Genomic DNA, 20,590 nt, shown 5'->3' on the forward strand with positions numbered 1-20,590 from the left:
TTATGCGAAATCACTCATTTTAAATTCCGCGCGTTTTCGAACAATGGTAACGCAAGCGCTTCAACACTTTGCCTCAGTCACCCATACACACAAATGTCGAAAAAACAATGTCGATGAGACGCGACCAATACACACGTAATAGTTCCATCGATGTGACACGCCAGGAGCATAATTCGAAGTGTTCCTTGAATTTACGCACATTTTACACGCACACATTTATAGCGGACAACCACAACGACAAAAGAAATGAAGCTTGTAGAATCAAAATCACCAAAGTTATATAAGACTACATGAGTCTTCGTTGGAAACGATGTTTTTCATCTTTTTTTCATTTCAAGTACAGTGTACAGGTCGAAAGCACGCACACATAAACTAGTCATGTGGACTTTTATACACAAACCTCACTAACCAATATGAATATTCCTACATATAACTCAGGCGACGCGTCGAGGTACAGTTGGAAGCCTAATTATTATAATGAAATGACGAACTTCATGTCGATGCATATTGTGTCAAAAATATAATCATATTCACGACTGTTAGTTTGGTTGATATAGTCTATGGGTTGATCGTTCGACAGTTGGGTTTATAATATAGATTTAATAGTATTTACAATGAGTACCGTGTATTCAGTTGCATATATTAAAGACAATCGTCACGATTTTTCTAAACGAATTGATATTAAAGTGGCAGGCCGTCCTTTGCCATCTATAAATTTAATTCAAAAGTGTACAGTGAAAACGAAGATTGTTAATCGGAAATTTAATGTGCAAATGTACTCAAAAACACAATGGCTTTGCGGATGTAATATTCTTAATACCCTATTTTGTTTTCCGTGTCTGTTGTTTGGCGGAGATGTTAACTGGACGGTCCATGGGATTCAAGACTTGGTCCACCTGTCAGTAAAAATCAAAAAACACAGTGGTTCAGAAAAACATATTTTAAATGAAATGCAACTTGCAGTCTTGGGAGAAATAGATATACGTTCACAATTGGATGCAGGGTACCGTTTATCTGTGAAACAATTTAACGAACGTGTCGACAAAAATCGTTATATTTTATCCAGATTGATTGACTGTGTGAAGTTCTGTGGTGCATTTGAATTAGCTCTTAGAGGACATGATGAATCTGCAGATTCAAATAATCCAGGTGTTTACCGAGGGCTTATTGACTTTGTCTCGGAAATTGACATAGCCATGAAACAGCATTTGGAGAGCAATAGTGTTTTTAAGGGTACATCAAAAACGATTCAAAATGACATTTTAGATTCGATTCTAGAGGTGTGCCGTAACGAAATTAAAAATGAAATATCACAAAGCAAGTTTGTAGCTATACAAGCAGATGAAACAACGGACGTATCTACTACAGAACAACTTGTTTTGGTCATAAGGTATGAACTACGCGGACAGATCCATGAACGATTCTGGAAATTTATGACGCCGAAAAACCACACTGCGGCAGGTATTGCATCTGAAATTTTGAAAGAACTAGAACTTCTCGACATTAAACAAGCACAACTAATTGGCCAGAGTTATGACGGCGCATCCGTGATGAGTGGCCGATTAGGTGGTGTACAGGCTTTGATAAAAGCTTCGTATCCACACGCACACTTCATACATTGTTATGCACATCAATTGAATTTGATAATGGAAAGAAGTGTTTCAGCTAACACCATAGTCCGAAACTTTTTTGCTAATTTACGAGCGTTTCCAATTTTTTTTTCGAGGTCTGCGAAGCGAACTGATATCTTGAAAGAAATAGTTCATAGAAAAATACCAGCAGCACCAACAACGAGGTGGAATTTTAATATAAGAACAGTTACTGTTGTCCATACTTATCGAGATCAGTTAAAAGAGTGCATGGAACACATTTTAGAATCTGAAAATTTAGACGCCGATACCATTAATCAAGCTGGAATGTTGTTACGGTATTTAAACGAAGACAATTTTAACTATTGGTTAGATTTCTTTGCCAAAATTATGCCAAACTGTGATATACTTTTTAAACAACTTCAATCGAGGTCAAAGGACGTGTTGGAGATAAATATGGACATTGAACACTTTACGCGTGCTATACAATGTATTCGTCAAAATAATCATATGTCACAAATTCAACCATCGAAAAAACGTCGTCCCAATGATTTACCTCATTCTGTGATATGCAATGAAGTATGCGACATTATAGTGAACCAAGCGAAAGATCGTTTCGAATATAAAGGTCATTTAGTAATAGCCAAATTGTTTTTTAGTGAAAAGTTCCGGGATTATCATACAAATTTTCCAACTACAGATTTTAATACGGTAACATCATTATACGACATTATTGACAAATTTAAACTTAAAAATGAACTAATAGTCTTATACAGTAGAGAAGATTTCTACGTTACTGATGGAGCATTGTCGATACTTCAACTTTTCACTAATAATAATTTACTGGAAGTATTTAGTGAAAGTGTTACCCTATTAAAAATAATTTGTACAATTCCGATGACTTCAGTGGAAAGTGAGCGTTGTTTCTCAACTTTAAAGAGAGTTAAGTCATTTTTGAGAAATACCATGTCTCAAGGCAGGCTAAATGCTCTTGCGATGCTAAGTATAGAAAAACAATTGATATCGTCAATACCGGACTTTAATATTCGTGTTATTGACGTGTTTTCAAAATCCAAGGATCGGAGGATGGACTTCTTGCATAAATAGGTGAGTCTTTTTTGCACTCCCTCATATTCTTGTCACCGGCCGCCACTGATAGAGTGTAGACTTTTATCCAAGGCATGTGAGTTATGGATAATTTAAAAAAATACACAATATATTATGTAAATCAATATTTTTTTATTAATGGATCATAATACTTAGTTGCGACAAGAAAAATAACAAACACAGAGGAAATTTTCTTCACAATCTTGACCATTTTCTTAGGTGAGATGAATGATCATAAATTGAGCAAGCCTCGATCATATGAAAGCAGTTGGAATTTAGGAGAAATTTTGTACACAACATTTTTAAACTATATAATTCAAGAAAGCCTTACAAGGTGAATCGGTGGGTATTTTGGTTAATGGCAAACATATTAACAATATACGATATACCGATGATACTGTGCTGATTGCTGATAGTTGAAAGAGTTTACATCAACTGGTAGAAAAGGTTAATGAGGTCAGTAATTCTTATGGTTTAAAAATGAACCTCAAGAAAACAAAACTATTACTAGTAGTATCAAAAATAGCGACACCAGACACCAACACGAACTTTGTCATTAACAGCGAGCCAATCGAACGTGTGACCCATTATAAATATTTAGGTACATGGGTCAATGAGAAATGGGACCAGTCTCAGGAAATAAAAACTAGAATTGAAATCACAAGGAGCGCCTTACTCAAAATGAGACGCCTCCTTAGCAATCGAGATCTTAACTTAGGTCTGAGACTGCGTATGGTACGTTGTTATGTTCTCTCAATTCTTTTCTATGGTATGGAAGTATGGACGCTAAACCAAGAGATGTCACGGAGACTTGAAGCTTTCGAGATGTGGCTGTATAGGCGCATCCTCAAAATTCCTTGGACTGACCGGGTGACAAATGTTGAAGTTCTCAATCGAATGGGGAAGGACCGAGAAGTTTCCGTAACCAGGAAACTACAGTACCTCGGCCACATTTTGAGCATTCCCCTACTTGTCATTCAAGGAAAGATCAATGGGAAGCGTAGCAGAGGACGGCGCCGCATTTCGTGGCTTAAGAACCTCCGTGATTGGTACGAGTGCAGCTCCACTGAACTGTTCCGGGTAGCAGACGACAAAGATAAGATCGCCTTGATGGTGGCTGACCTCCGCTAGGGGATGGCACAATAAGAAGAAGATAATTCGAGATAAACCAAAAGTTTAGACGGTTTAGAACATTACAGGGAGCAATTTTGAAAATAAATATCCTATATACAGTAAAACCCTGTTAATTCGAAATCAAAGGGATAGAAAATCCAAAAAAAATTTAAATAACGAAATACAAAATGTGTGTGAAAAACACAGTAAAACTCTGTAAAATTTTTGTCAAATTGTTCAAAAACAACTTTGGTGAATTTCGGATTAACCGTGTTCGTATTAATGGGGGTTTACTGTATATACCCACGATGGCCGCGCGGCTAAGTGTTGCCCTATAACATCGCGGGTCTCAGGTTCTAATTCTGGGTCTGGCAAGTACACATATTGTTTTTCAATTTGTGTATGAGTCAGAGTATTGATCTAATACGTTGAGCAAGTGACTGACATCTATTTCTCATAAAAATAAAATCTGTTAATATAAACCTTCACTCTGTGATTAGGATCGGACATGGTCGGGGACTGTATATGAAGTTCTATAAGCCTTCTTGTATGATCCCTATTAGCAAGAGTGTCCGATAAGCCGTCACGATCTCACCAAAATTATTCAAGATATATTCAGGCGACTTAACTGGGAGAACAATGGAATCGCCGTTTACAGCGAATAGCTCACGACACCTGCGCTTTACAGACAATGTGGTTGTTTTTACGAACTTCGCAGAATACCTTCAGAACAGGATGCAGGAGTTATACAAACGAAGCCGCAAAGTAAGTTTAAAGAAAGAAGGTTCAAAACAGAATATTTTTTGGTAACACATTTTCAACACAATGTCACTAAGCTATTTTGGTTTAACAACTTTTATATAGTATGTATACATTTAAATGAAACATTTATTTAGGACTTATTTAGGAAACTTGATTGGGAGGAAAAGGGTGTTTCAATTAATGGGGAGCACCTCAGTCACCTGCGCTTTGCAGATGATATTGTTATACTCTCACAAGACCCGAAAGACCTCCAAGGTAGAATGCAAGAACTCACAGATGTCAGTCAAACGGTTGGCCTAAAGATAAATGTCTCAAAGACAAAAGTGATGAGGAACTGCTTTTCGGACCCTGCGATTATCTGTATTAATGGCACCCAACTCGAGCAAGTCAGCAGCTACGTCTATCTCGGACAGTAGGTACCCATAGATGGAAGCATGCACGATGAAATTGCTCGAAGAACAAAGCTGGGAAGGAGTGCTTTCGAATGTCTGAATAGTATCTTCAAGAGTGACCTACCATTATGTCTTAAGCGTAGGGTGTTCGACCAATGTGTGCTACCCGTGCTCACGTATGGCTGCGAGACGTGGACCCTCAACACGAGAGATGTCCAAAGGCTAAGAGTCGCACAGCGAGGCATGGAGAGGTGTATGTTGGGCATCACGCGAAAGGACGGTAAGAGAAACGAATGGGTTAGAAAGCAGACAGGAGTACGCGATGTAATAGACGTTGCCAAACAGCTGAAATGGAGATGGGCAGGGCACATTGCTCGCCGAAAGGACGGCTGGACAAATGCCATCATCCAGTGGTACCCAAGGGGCACAGGGTTGCCCTAAAAGCCGCTGGATTGACGAACTGGTAAAGTTCGGCAGAAATACGTGGCAACGAATGACACAAGACCGAGAGAGTTGGAAGAAGCTTGGGCAGGCCTTCATCCAGCAGTCGATTGACTCTGACTGATGATGATGAAATGAAACATAATAATAATAATTGACATTTGTCATGGAAACTGGAAAAACATTACAGTTTTGTGTACAAATCTATGGCTTTAGAGTTGAATCATCCATGATTTTTAAGTGTTACAATTTTTTTGGAATTAAATCATTCGCAAGATAGGTAGATATTAATAACGGCCACTAGATGGCATTCAAAGTCAACTTTCGATTAATACGGAGTTACACATTTTTCTAGATTCAACGACGAATTATGTGGTTGGGAATGGTATAAATAAATAATGTAAAACAATTAATGAGCCTTGACAAATATGAAAAATATTATTTAATTGAAGTCATGCGTAGAAAAATAGAGACAATCATGTCCAATGCTTAATTCATTACATATTATGTACAAAAGATTCAAGACAAAATACATAGAAACAATAAATTGCATATTTATACTTTATACTACACGGGGTACTGGTATGGCAAATGGTTTCAGATATAGTTTTGTCCACAGTGGCCTAGCCTAGTTTAATGGTTAACAGCCTATTGCACATAGGGATTGCAATACCGAATGAATATAATATATTGATATATCAATACCGGTATTTCTTATTGAATACCGGTATTCGTCAAAACATATAGAAAAAAGAAATACCTATCAAACTATTAAAATTTATTTAAAACACTATTTTATGGCAACCTAATAAAGTACCTACCTAAATTTATTATGGTAATCTTTGTAAATATGTATAGATCACAATATGTAATTTAGAACTGCTAATTTTTACAAATACTATTAGTCCCTGGCAGCGGCGGGTGGTCTAACATCATACACGTGCACTGCACTGCTTGCATTGCTATGAAACATTGTTCAACATCGTAAATCATATTTTTCTTCGTAGGTTTTTAATATTATCGCTCACTTATTGTAATGTAAACCATAAACTGATGTGCCCGTATTGCCGATAGGCGATAATACAGGCACTATGCACCGTATACGTTATGCTCACTGAAATCATTTGCGCCCCGGCAATATATTTAGTTTACTTAAAATGAACCCAAAGTTTAGTATGAACTAAAGCCATTATAAAACAACTTAAACTGTGCTAATCGTTATCGCTATGCGTAAGTTCCAGAATATCGTGCGCCGACCGGGTAAAATGACATCATATTCGTCTGAGTAGAGAGCAATTACAGATTTGAATTATGGTTTGTTATTATAAACGCTGCAGCTTACTGTTCACGGTCAAATTATGTTTGGTATCATATTTAGCAATCTCGTATGTAAAATGCCTGTAAAACTAAAAACAATAGAATTCATTATTTTATAAATTTAAAATCGGTAAGAAATACAATGTCGGTAAGATATTTTGATTTATGTGTACTCCAATTTAAATCAGTGAAGATAAAAATAATTTTGCTACCTACCGCATTTCTGGAAAATTAATATTTCATTATCCTGTGTGTTGACTAAACGCGAAATAATTTCGGTTATTTATAATATAGAAAATTATTAATTCATGAATTCGGTCATCTCTTTCCGATAAGAAAGCTCACGGTGAACTGTGCTACGGTAAAATGTAATACATACAATTTACATGTAACCATTCTGGCCACAATGCGGAATCCCGACAAATATTTCTACATCTTATTATTAAAGAGAGGATTTCCGGTAAGTGAGACCCTGACCCAAGAATCCTAGAGATCAGTATGAGTTCAGTACGCCATCCCTGTTTACTACAGGCAGGGGAAAGATCGCTAAAATCATGGCTGACATCCGATAACGAATATGGCACAGACTGAAGAAGTATAAGGCCTTTCGATCATGGAGAAACTAAAATCTAACAAACTGGTTGCTGATGGAACTCATTAAACGACCAATGACTGATGCTTCGCACATAGCGCAACTGAAACCCGCTTGCAATAATAATCTCGGTTCCATACGTTTATCCTGGATACAGTGGCAAACACATTTTGAAAATAGCCGATATACTGGATTATTTGTTAGTTTAGGTTATCCTAACAAATAATCCAGTATATCGGCTATTTTCAAAATGTGTTTGCCGCTGTATCCAGGATAACCGACTAGTACCATAATCTCATAACCTCAAACTGTCAAACCGATTGTCTTTACTATTTCATTCTAAGCTTTTCCGTAATATCTTTACAGGAATATTCTGACAGCCTGTAATTATACAGACAGAAGTATTTCTCAACATCTGCCACAAATTTAAAATTAAAAATCGGTTCGCCCATCTTTAACATTTGACGTGTTGACTTGTTATTGCTTGTTCAGTTCAGTGCTAACAATTTTGGTAAGAAAATATGACTTTTCATCGCATCTACTGATATTGGTAGCACTGTTTTATGGGTGACTGGAAACTAAAAGACTGGGAGACTAGCATGTCGCTGTTCTTCAGTTTAGTCACGAACGTTTTGAAACTGAGAGATTCCAGTCTTGCCGTGAGCGAGCCGCCATTGAGCTCATGAGCAGAAGGCCTAAGAATGCTCCAGTCGGATGTAACCATTTGCCATTACAGTACCAAACAAAAAAATACTAATTAAAGACAAACACGGATTAAAAACAATTATTTGTTCTATCTAACATATACTGAGCTTTGTTGACACATTAAATTATTACTTATATTCTTAAATTTTTCACTTAACTTACATATTGTAATATCAATCATTTAAAACAATACACATTTAATTGTCCTTCGATAGAGTATCGGCATCTATTCCAACTACATAACACCATAACACCATTTGGTTATTTTCAGCGCATCTATTCTATACACAAGGCTGCTATCGGAGCAATCAAGGGTAGTTTATCATATGTATGTATGTATTGATGCCAAATAGCACATTAAATGCCTAAGTCCTCCATCAAAAATCTTGCAATCGACAGAGTTGGGAAGAAAAGAACTCAGGCATAAAATATTCGTAACTGTAAATGAGTCGATGGAGAAATGCTTGACTAGCGAACGAAACCAGTGAAAAAAATACCGTTACTTGTTTCTGGATGAATGAAGGACTGAGGGTAGGTATGTACTGGCCAGTCGGGAACTATCTCTCGAGCCTAGACTGTCGCGTATGTATCTAATTTGCCATCTTTTCACGCCAAAGTGTATGTGAACGTGAAATATTGATAATAATTTAAATGTTACCCCAATCAATTGAAATATACTGAATATTTAATTTCCCCGAACCCGTGGTTTAAATTATAGTGAAACAAAACTTCCCAAAGGAACAATTACATGTCAGTATTGAGGTATTATAATTGTTTGAACAAGTTAGTTGTAATTGTTACAATAAACAATACCTCCCTTGGCTGTGTCAATTTTTAGAGTGAGATAAACAGTTTTGACAGTTTAGACGGCCAACTAATTGTAACAATTATTATAATACTCAATACATAAATATGAAAAACTACCCTCGATAGCAACCTTGTGTATAGAATAGATGCGCAGAGATCTGATACAACAATGTTTTGCATTACAATATTCTGTGTGCAAGAGGGTTATCCAAAATAACTGATAGTGCGGTGTTAGGTGAATGTTTAAGATTGTACCCATGTTTCACCGTTCGTGCAAAGTCACTTCTACAAAGTCGTTGAAAATATTTTACGGAACAATAACAACTTGCGGATTTATCTAATATTAACATAGCTGACGGCGATATGAACAAACGTTATTTTGATGTTTCATAACGCCGATAACATTCAGAATACATCATAACATTTTTATCACAATTATTTTATGATTTCAGAATTAAATGTTACGTTTGGAATAGATCTGCTTGTCTATACCGATACATGTCGCGAGCCTAATACTACAAGGTGCTAAGTGTTCGTCCTTGAGAAAACAAACCCAACAATGAAGTACTATTCTTAGCTGCCTCATTGTTACTTTTGTTTTGCCAAGGACAAACACTTAGAACCTTGTAGTTCTCCACTCGCGATATGTTACGGAGCTTAATTGTTATATTTGTGAACACTTATTTACAAAAATTATATTATTAAAATGTACAAAACTAAATTTAACAACAAAAAATCACAATAAATAACAGTATATACATGCTATGAAACAGAATTCACACAGTGATCTGATTCAAAATAATTTTTTTGGCATGCCATTTTATAAAAGTGGCACAAAGTTTGTCACCTCAGCAGACTAACACTGTTTAAACATTCTGGCAACACTGAGCAACACGCCGTACGCTTAAATTACACGAGCAGACATGACGACTCCCAGGAAACAGGGCGATAGAACTAGGCGTCATTCATCTGTATGACGCCCAGTTGTCCTAGCATCGAGTTGGTGGTGCCAAATCATCACAGATCTGGACTACCACAGATGGTCTCTGGCCCAATTGTTGAAGGTTTGAATTTTTTCATTGAGTCGTGAGCAAAATAGAAACATTTCCACCTTAGTGTGATCTAACTTGACGAGTAAGGTGAAAGATTGTTATGTTAAGTCATGTTAACGCTTGGATTTCACTCTGTTCATTAATTGTTAGGTAGTTACAATTCCATAATGGCCGCGCGGTTTAAGCGTCGGCCTATAGCGTTGTGGGTCCCAGGTTCGAATCCTGGGTCTGGCAAGTACACATATTGTTTTTCAATTTGTGTATGAGTCAGAGTATGGACCTAATAGGTTGAGCAAGTGGCTGACATCCATTTCTCATAAAAAAAACAAAAATCTGTTAATACAAACCTCCACTCTGTGGAGTGCTAATAGGAATTAGGATCGGACATGGTCGAAAGAAAAAAGGTACTAAATATAATTTGGGTGAAATATTGCCTCCAAATGGTTAGGTTACGTCTTGTCAATGCTGTCATGTTGACGTTTGCGTTTATGTAATAGTCACCAGACTTTATTCATTATTTTAATAGACAATAATATGTTAGTAAATATAATCGACAACTTAGTATTTGCCCAAAGACAATCATCAATAATTTTCAATGACATTTAAAGTAATAAAATATACAAGGAAGACTAGTGTAACCATCAAGTGGTGGCACAACAAGCGTTGAGATGATCGAATTGGTACCTGAATCATCACGTGTAATTGGTATTTTAAGGTTGACGAATGCTCATGATAATTGGCATAAGTCGTAGAGCCTGCTCGTGTAACTACATCAATACTAAGCATAATGAAGATAACTGCAACGTAAGTTAGCGGAGAAACTGTGTCTTGCAACAGTAATTTACTTGCGTAGGTGCTATATTCTGTGTTAACAGTAAATACGACTGCTATAATAGGGCAACAGTTTAATTTAAGGCCCCTTACGCACTGTCGACCGATCTCTGACAACCAGGATCATAAGAAAGGAAATCAGTATTTACGCACTGTGAAAACAAAAAAACTCACTCGGCAAATAGAGATGAGCAACCAATGGGATAGCTTAATTACTATTTCTGAAGAAGAGCAGTGGTCCAGTTGCCAACAAAGATAGTATTACAGAAGTGGATGATCCTAATGACCAACCACAGTATCCATCAGCTGGTGGCTTATCAGTCTCTTGTCTTTGGTTTCCCGATTTGACAAACCGTGGTTGACGGAAACGAGTCGGCAATGCGTAAAAGGCCTAAATATCTAACACTTAGCACAGCAAAACAGATGCATATAGGTTTGATCTGTCAAACATCGTATGACAACACTGGTTCACTTATCAGACACAAGAACTTTTGTAGTGTTTCGACAAAACATATCAATACCTAAACACCATTTTTAGTGGATCTGTTGCATTGACTTATTAAAAGAACTGCCTTAGATATGAAATCTTATTAAAAGTGGACACGTTACCAAATTAAGTACCGAAATGTGAATTTCCAATATTCACCCTTTTGCCTGTGCATTACCCAATATGATAGCTAAATGCAAACACAAATAGTAGAAAGTGGCATTCTAGATGAACGTTTCTAAGACAGATCAGGTTATCGAAATTTCTCGCAACCATTGATATCCAGTGCCGCAGATCAATGGGCATGTGACATCTACGAGAACCCCTACGAAATATCTCTATCAACCCATGGGTTAGTGCACAAATGTCGTATGTGTTTTTTGAGAAAATCATATTTGAAAGGTTTTTGGCTGTTGCTATACAATGCGGTGGGAAGATGTGGTATTGTAGATCTCTCAGCTGAGAAGGGCCGTGAGGGCGTCCAGGAATTTGTTGAGGTGGCGCGTCTCTACGGAGACCACGGATGTGTCGAAGTGGTCCAGTGATACGCCCACGTTCGATTTGATGGCCGCCTGCTCGAATGCCCGACCGAACAAACTGAAATCAACAAAAAAGGGTCATTACATAGATATCTAGTTGCATCTACAGTATACTCTCAGTAATTCGCCGCTCGATTATCCGACAACTACTACTTTAACTTTGGAAACTTCTCCTTCGTAAAACGTACGTTCATCGCGAAGAAAGTAATGTACCAGGGAGGAAAGTGCCCAAGGACCGCATCACAATTATGTCGTGCTCCAATGCAACCGGGACACATAAAATGAAGCTTTTGGTCATACGGAAAGCCAGGAATCCTAAGCCATTTAAGAATATCTGCCTCACTGAACAACTGGTTGTGTCAAGTATTTACTGTTTAATATTTAGTTTATAAATATGTATAATTTAGTAAATACTGTTACCAGACAAGAAAGAAAAGACCCCGGCGCGACAATTCCAAATCCACAATTTAATCAAAGTCAGGAGGGCCCCGGCCAAAGATTTGAATTCTCTACCGTGCGAGATGGCGCTCCCGCCTGACCGACGATTTCTCAGAAGAGCCGATTCGCACCCGAAATGTACGGTCCGAAGCGGCGACAAATAACCCGCCCGCACCCCTCGCGTACTGCACCTTCCGAGCGAAAAAGTGCACCGATCCCCAAAATCTGTGATTTTAGATAATTGTAGGACAGTACTTATTCTCCCGCCAAAGTGGAAGCTGGTATCTAGGGCTGCACCCTTGGTGTGGCCCGGATTCTTTACGATGTAAACTGTAAAGTCGCGCTCGTTTCATTATTATAAATCAGTGAATCCCTTTTGTGTAATCGGCTCAATAATAATCCCTATAACCACCTCAAAACCACGCGTCGCGTCCTCGATAAACGCTTTGGCGCCAATTTGGCTAATGTGTTCAAACATGTGCTCCCATATAATGACTGTGCGATAGCTAAATCTAAGACTCTTTTAAGTGTAATTAATGATGTAATCCAACCGATGTCTGAAAAATTAATGTAATTAAACGTCCCTGCGCAGGGAAATTGTTAAATCAAAAAGATGTGTTTTATATAATTAAACCCCGTGATGTCACACATCCCTCGATCGAAGTAATGCTCAAGAAGAAACCTGCCAGTCCACCATGTGAGTCCATCCATTCTTCTCGGTATTAATACTTGATTTTGATAATAAATAAAATCGTAATTTGCTAGTACAAATTTCTAAAAAAAACTATTTCTTTCATTTTTACCATATTTTGTACGCATACACTATAATCTGCCGCTTTCACTAATTGGACACTTGTCTGGTTTTTGAGGTGGTGGATTACTGAGCGAGTACTGTATTTTAAAAAAATGTCTAGAAACTAGCACACTTCAAGTGATAATTTTGAACATTGTTTTATGAGAACTAAATATATTAGATATACGAATGTTTTGAGAGTAAATTTGAAAGGAACCACAATCGTCATCAGTGAGAGAGACGAAAAAGCAGAGGACATAGAGTTTACTTTGATATACTCACTTTCTCGTGGAATCTTCAGCAAGGGGAGGCAGGCCAAGGACAAGCGATCGGTGCGAGTGGGGCTCAGCGAGGGCAGCGGCCGCAACCAGTGGCAGCTGCGATGACCGGCACCGCAGTGCCCAGCGACCCACTACGCCTAGCCACTGCGCCCCGCCCCATAATCCACCCTGCAACACCAACATACCAATTATTATTTTGCAGTCATACAATTCGAATTACAGTTTACATTCTGTAATTCATAATTCGAATTTTACATTTTGTAATTCGTAATTCGAAATGAGAGGTTTTCAAAAGTATATAGATATCGAAAAGTAAGACTAGAGTAACATCCACTGAACAGATTAACAATTAATATAATTCAGATAGGCTGTACCTCAATACACCACATTTTGAAGCAGGATTTGGAATGTGCGTGTCCTACGAAAATGAACTTAAAATCTACGTGCAATAGTGTGTGTTGCAACATTCAAATACAACAATATTAAATGAGTGTCAGTGCATAAACCGAGAGCATTTGTCAGAACGAAGGATAATCTTAGAATGACGTATTCTTGACACGTGTTCGTGTCACACTCGAAATCGGTTGCCTGTTATTCCACACCCGTTACGTATTTCAGTTTCCATTAATTCTGTGTTCCCTGCTATACATATTATATGGAATCATCATAGACCATGGATATTGGAACTCCTTATAAAAAAATTAATCAAATCTATATAATGCATTAGCGAATTAGGTGGTTGGGTTAAAGTGAAGATGGAACCTCCGGCAGGGTGAAGTAGAGGAAAGGTCCGGCACTGAGCAGTAGATGTCCGCGTAGGAGTGTCTGGACGTGTTTGTGGGCGCACATAAGCCCAGTCTTGGCTGCTTCCAGCCCCGCTCTCAGGACTTTCTCGTGACACGCCGACAGACCGTCCAGTGCACCCTGGAATCGCTCGCTTTCACTCTCTCCGCCCTGAAAAATAGATAACGATGTTTTTCTAAAAGTCATGTTGCAGCTACAGAAAAGCCTAATTTAGACGAAAGCAGAACTTACTACTGGACAAAGTGGTTAATAAAGAAATATTTAATTTTATTTTATATGTAAGCACCTATATAATTTAACATTTTCTAAAAAATTAAACCTGAAATACGCATGTGTCTTATATGCAGTACATGATTTTTAAGTCGATGACAGATGAACAATACAAATGAAAATGGTGATGTTGTCTTTGAGATTGCGCACTGAAAAAATAGTTATTATCTCATTAAATGCCGGGAGGCATGGCCCCCACAAAGGGGGGCTGACAGGGCTCTAGCCTGGGACCCTGAAATCTGGGGGGCCCGGCGTGACGGGTCGTCCTGATAAGTAAGATAAACATTCATCACAAATTTTCTCTAATGGGAAAAAAGTCACCTGCTATTTTACTTGACGAGTATTAACATTTAAAAATATGTATCTAGTTCTGTGATACAATTTTTGATTATTGTATGTTGATAATTGAAATGTATTTATTCAACAATACAAAAATAATCGCTAAAAATACAACGAATACCCTTAATTTGACCTGAAACACCAATAAGAAAACGTTTATGTAGTGCATCCCACTGCCTTTAAGCCTAGCGATGGGTAAGGGGGCCCGCTTCAGGATGTGGGGACTATGCCGGGAGGTATTAGCATGGCAGTACCTGGCGTATATTTTTTCAGTATAATCATAAAGACTTGTATTTCAGTTAAGTATTTCACCATGGTTCCAAGAGATGGCAGTGTGTGTACAATATATCTCTATATATATAAAAATCTCGTGTCACGATGTTTGTGGTCGAACTCCTCCGAAATGGCTCGACCGATTTTTATGATTTTTTTTATGTATATTTGTTAGGTATGAGAATAGGTCAACAAGTATATTTAATACCGCTAGGTGATTAGGGTATCTCTATCCAGAAAAATTTTCTTTTATTTTTTTGACAATTTTTTTTTGTATTTTTTTTATTATTTGGCATAAAAAAATACCTATAACCTCAAATTTTCACTTTCCTACCCCCATCCTCCCATTTTTTAATCGCGATTTTATTATTTTTGTATGAACAAATTTAACTGTCGTTCGTATTTCAAACAGAACGAAATTATTTATGTTGTTGAATGACAGATGGCACTACGTCCGAGAAGAATTCAAGAGAAGCGTCACATCATTTTGACATTTCATCCGGCAAATCACAACGCAGTGCATGCAAAATTTTGTACGATTTATTTTAATTTATCTATTTTTATGTGCGTGTATTACAGTACACAATGCCAGCAAGACGCAAGGGGGGCCATTTGGGTCGTCGAACAAATAAAGCAACAAACATGCGAAATAGTAGAGTAGAAAGAACAGACGAACAAATCCAACAAGATAACAAAAACGTGCGTGTAAGCATGTCGCAATTGCGTGCATCTCAATCACAAGAGGCACGAGCTGAACGAAATCAACAACGACAATTGGAACGCAGCCAAGCGCGCCGGTTCGTAGTTACACGCAGAGCAAATGACCGACAACGCCAACAAGTACATCGAACATTTACATCCGCTTCGTTCCTTCGTCTCGCATTCGAGTACGAGCCAGATATTGAATATTCCGCTCATCCGAAAGTGCTGCTATGGACAAAGAATGTCCCCATTGTCATGCGCTCAAATTCAAACATGAGTCAGCCGGGATGTGTTGCGCATCAGGAAAAGTGCAACTACTAGAAATTGAGATACCACCAGAACCATTGAACAGCTTGCTCATTGGCACGGTTCCGGATTCAAACCTGTTCCTGAAGTCCATTCGCATATTCAATTCATGCTTCCAAATGACTTCGTCCGGAGCAACAGAAATAGTTCACAATACTGCGGCAAATGGTCAACAATTCCATTCTACGTCCAAAATCAAAGGTCAAGTATACCACAAAGTAGGCTCATTGCTGCTAATGCCAAACGAACCACATACATTTTTACAAATCTACTTCATGGGCGCGGCAGTGAGGACATCAATCATGTGGATGCACGTTGCGGCTTCAATAGCCTCAATTCGCCTAATGCCAGGCGCATCGTCGGTGAACCGGACGCCCTGTTGAATGAGCACAATGAATTATTGAAATTCTTCAAAGCACACATGCACGAATTGCAGTGACAATCACGCTATTGTCATCAATCCTGATAAAACACCAGCTGGAGAGCACGTACGTCGATTCAATGCGACTGTTGTTGACGACATTGCTGGAATCATGGTTGGCGACCGCACATCGACGCGAGAAATCGTAATTCGAAGAAGAAACAATAATCTGCAGTTCATCGCTGACACACACCGTTCATACGACGCTCTCCAATATCCGCTAATTTTCTGGAAGGGACAAGACGGATATTGCATAAACATTAATACTTTGGACGCGGAAGACGCACACGGCGCGTAATGACCAGGCGGCCGATCGATGTAATTAACCTGCATTTTAAAGGGGGCAATTAAAATCTCATTATCTCTTCAGCAGCGAAAGCGTTAAACAACGAGATCCTGTCACAGGTAATTCATTCATTATGAACATCATTACTCATTTTGAATTGAGAAAATGAATGGTTGATGTTTTTTTGTTTTTATCGGCGGTCATCGTCTACAGTGCTCTATTCCTATTTCTGTCATAGATCCCATCCCCACACACTTACGATACATTCGTTACTTTTTATTTAACAACCAAAATATTCACTAGAAATAATTTATATGGCAGAACAACGTTTGCCTGGTCAGCTAGTTAAATTATATAAAGCAATCCACTGACGCTAGGATAATGAGTGTAAAGTACAGCGTGTATACATGCTCATTTTCTATGGCCGGCCTTGCGCGCATTGAATTATGGCATACATCCGGATAATGATATTTATTTTTGACATATAATATCTCAGGATAATATATATAAAAATAACATATATAGATTTTTAACGATTTCGGAGTTAAGAGTTATGGGCAAGCATGTTGTAATACATTGATCACTGTCTAAATGTATATTGTTATTCTTTTCATTTGATTTAATCATTTACTTCCATCCAACAGGCAGCTAACTGCAAGGTACAATTGGTGACATGAGGCGCACCAATTTTTTAAGCCTGGGAAATCCTGGGAGCAATCATCCAAGACTTCAGTTGCCATATACTCTAGTGTAGTTTTTACAATAATCAGTGTGGTGAATGAGAGAGCAAGGGCAAGAACTAACGTGTTCGAGGATGGCCAGGAGAGCGTAGACTACGTCGGTAGCGCTGAAGGTGTTCCGGTAACCGCACCTCAGTGAGAAGGAGAGAAACACTGCTTCTGGCAGCGAGTACTTCTCAGAGAGACCCTCCAGAGATGGCAGGAACTCCTTGCGCAGTGCCACGTCCATGGATGTGAAAGCCTGTCGCGCCTGGCCCAGCGGCAACCTGGCAACACCGTGCCAAACAACATATTAAGAGGGAGTGTTTATATTCTTTATTAACATACATAATTCAAACAACTCAGAAACATTCCTATAACCATATTTATATGTACCATATTTTGAAAAAATATTGATGCTGGACAGGACTTACATTCATTGAATTCTGGCCGATGTGTTTTACCAATTTAGCTACCTGCATCATAATTATCTAATCATGACATAAGAAAAAACTATGCATCCAAGGTGTTTTTGACATATTGTTAATATCAGTATCTAATCGGTACCATCTTTTGTGATTTTGAAGACATTGCAAAAATTATTTTAAAACTAAAATGTGGAGAGATTTCGCACCGTGAGTGTAAAACCAAGGCATCTGCGAAAGACATATTTTAGATATATTAGGGTTTGAAGTCTTCGTTTTGTTAGGAGAAATAGAGTTTCTAAAAAAAAACCATAGTATTTGGTTTATATCTACATTATATTGCATGTTCTTTCAGTTATTTCACTTTTACATTATCAAGTTCACGACTTTTGCAGTTGTTTTGCATTTAATCTCGAAATTGAAAAATTTCCAGATGCCTTGGTTTTACACTCATGGTGCGTTATGATGCCATCTAGAAATTCTATTGTTAACACCTTGGTTCAAAATTACAAAGAATGTTCACCGATATTAATGAAATTTTATAACATCTCAGACGCATAGTTATTGGTTAATTTCATTGTGATAGGTATGGTGCATGGTGGCTAAATTAGTAAAGCACATTGGTCAGAATCCGATGATGGTGTGCTCGTCTGCCATTTAAAACGTGGGTAAGCATGAGATACGGCAACCAGCTAATTTGACGTTTGAATTGGCCGATTCGTAGCGTTTGCGCATGTGTAACTGCAACACGAAGGACAAGCGACATGCGGTATGAGTTGCATGAAATTTGTTGTTAGCGACACCAGCTGTTTTTTTCAAACTAAAATGTTGAATTGCAGCAATGTGCGGAGGTCCATTAAGGAACGTGCGTTTTGTACATTGCAGTCAAGACGAGTTTACATGTTTCACGCATAAACAGGAGTCACTTTTTATACTTATTAAATCATCAGCACCTCAATTATTTGTTGCATGGTTCTGTAATATTGTGTAATGTATTATGTACTCACCCCATGTCGGCGAGCAACTGATGCAAACGGCGGTCTCCTCGGAGGGTCCAAAGGCGTAGACGTGAGGATGTGTACGGAGAGTAGCGCAGGGAGCTCTCGACGTTCCAGTGGCGATACAACGCCAGCCGCGCTTCCTTTTCCAGACTGATAATGATCCCTGTCGCTGCCTGCAATCGCAAAAGTTGATTTGAATTATTTATTTCAAATCATTGGACATTCGTCTTCACAATAAGAAGCATGATGAAGCAGGGTGGGTCTTGGCTTACTTAACAACTCTCTCCACCTAACCCTAATCTAGAGTGGCCGCCTTCCAGTTTTGTAGTCCAAGTATACGGCAGTCATTCATAACTCCATCCAGCCAGGGAATTTTAGTCTAACCTTTTCTTCTGCGTCTCATAGGTCATATTTTACTCTTTTTGAACATATATAATTTACAACACGTAACCATAAAAAAACTGTTTCGCTTGCTCTTCATTCTTGTTAGCACGAGCTACAGTATTTTAATGTAATTTTAATATTTATATTTGAAATTAAATCATATAATCAAAGGTACAACAATTTTATATTGCCATCTGTTAATACTAACATAAACACTTTAAGAAATTTATATTTTATTGGTTCACTTCTACAATAATAGTTTTCTTATAATATAACTAAATACAAAGTAATTTACATTCTAATGGATTCAAGCTCTGTACTATTCCATTTAAGTCGTTTTTTTCAACCTGGATTTCGCCTTTCGGCATCTTCAGGCGTCGTGTACACTCACCAACGGTTAACACACACTGACAACGAACACTCTTAACTCTACCTTATATAGTAAATCAATACAATAAAGTAGGTAAAAACTCCATTACCTACCTATCTAGTCAGAATCCATTAGAATTTAAATTCAAATTCCATCAAGTACCTTCGGTCGATAGTATTAATATTAAAGTAATTTACAATGTTCGATCCCAAGTAGAGCATATGGCAGTAGCGAAAGGTGGAGGTAGGCTATTAAGATCCGCCATAAATAGTGCACATTAAGCTTTGTTATTCATACGTATTTGTTTTTATTGAACTAAGACTACAATATTTCACAGATGGTGTTAAAAATCCATTTAACCCCGCCATCACATTCCAAAACGAGCTTTACTAATTAAGAAACCAGTACAATACTAAGGTCAGTTTACTCTCAAACATAATACCAAAATTCCTTTTGAAGATATTTGCAAAAATTTTGACAAATTACTTCATGTGATCTATGGCTTCTACGGGTGAGCAGCATATCCTGAATATCTGCCACCAGTCATATCAACAACTCTGATAAATGCAAATTATAAGGAAGAAATGAGCACCTGGCGGGGTTGCGTTGAGTTGTAAGAGAGTCGTGTGACGTGGGATTGTAAGGTTCCCGTCTCCAGTACGTAGCGTGACAGTTCGATCTTGTCGAGGGTGAGTTGTTCTGTTGCACCCACGATGGCCCACCACACCGACTCCAAGCTGTCTTTGGATAGAGTCCACGCAAGCTCAAACATCATCACTGCACTCTGCAAACCCATAACATCATCACAAAAAACACTAATTTACAGGAAAATCATAGATAATTTATTTAAATTTACTATATGATTAAATCAGTTTACATTTTCTTCATTCTTTATCGTAATATTAAGTGTTTGAATGCAAATACCGCTCTAATAGCACCTGTACACGTGCGTGGATTTACTGACACCAATAGTATGTACAGTACACTCTCAGTAATCCACCATTATGCTTACTAGTTGAAAGCACAAAATCAAGCTCTATAATT

The 20,590-nt window shown here is 38.0% G+C and overlaps 1 protein-coding gene across 1 annotated transcript in view; it reads right to left on the reverse strand.

Moving 5' to 3' along the window:
* Positions 1–4,991: 4,991 nt before the first annotated feature.
* Cdc45 (cell division cycle protein 45) overlaps positions 4,992–20,590 on the reverse strand; it is a 37,173-nt gene continuing 21,574 nt past the window's right edge. The window contains exons 5-10 of the mRNA XM_085950224.1: positions 20,139–20,330; positions 18,799–18,965; positions 17,452–17,653; positions 14,009–14,200; positions 13,248–13,414; positions 4,992–11,792 (exon numbers count right to left, since the gene is read on the reverse strand). Of these exons, the coding sequence (XP_085806350.1) occupies positions 11,651–11,792; positions 13,248–13,414; positions 14,009–14,200; positions 17,452–17,653; positions 18,799–18,965; positions 20,139–20,330 (1,062 nt within the window). The 3' untranslated portion in view covers positions 4,992–11,650. The remainder of the gene's footprint in view (positions 11,793–13,247; positions 13,415–14,008; positions 14,201–17,451; positions 17,654–18,798; positions 18,966–20,138; positions 20,331–20,590) is intronic.

Source organism: Rhyacophila brunnea, unplaced genomic scaffold (assembly GCF_057557595.1).
Source record: "Rhyacophila brunnea isolate RB1 unplaced genomic scaffold, BYU_Rbru_1.0 scaffold_23, whole genome shotgun sequence".
Taxonomy (NCBI): domain Eukaryota; kingdom Metazoa; phylum Arthropoda; class Insecta; order Trichoptera; family Rhyacophilidae; genus Rhyacophila; species Rhyacophila brunnea.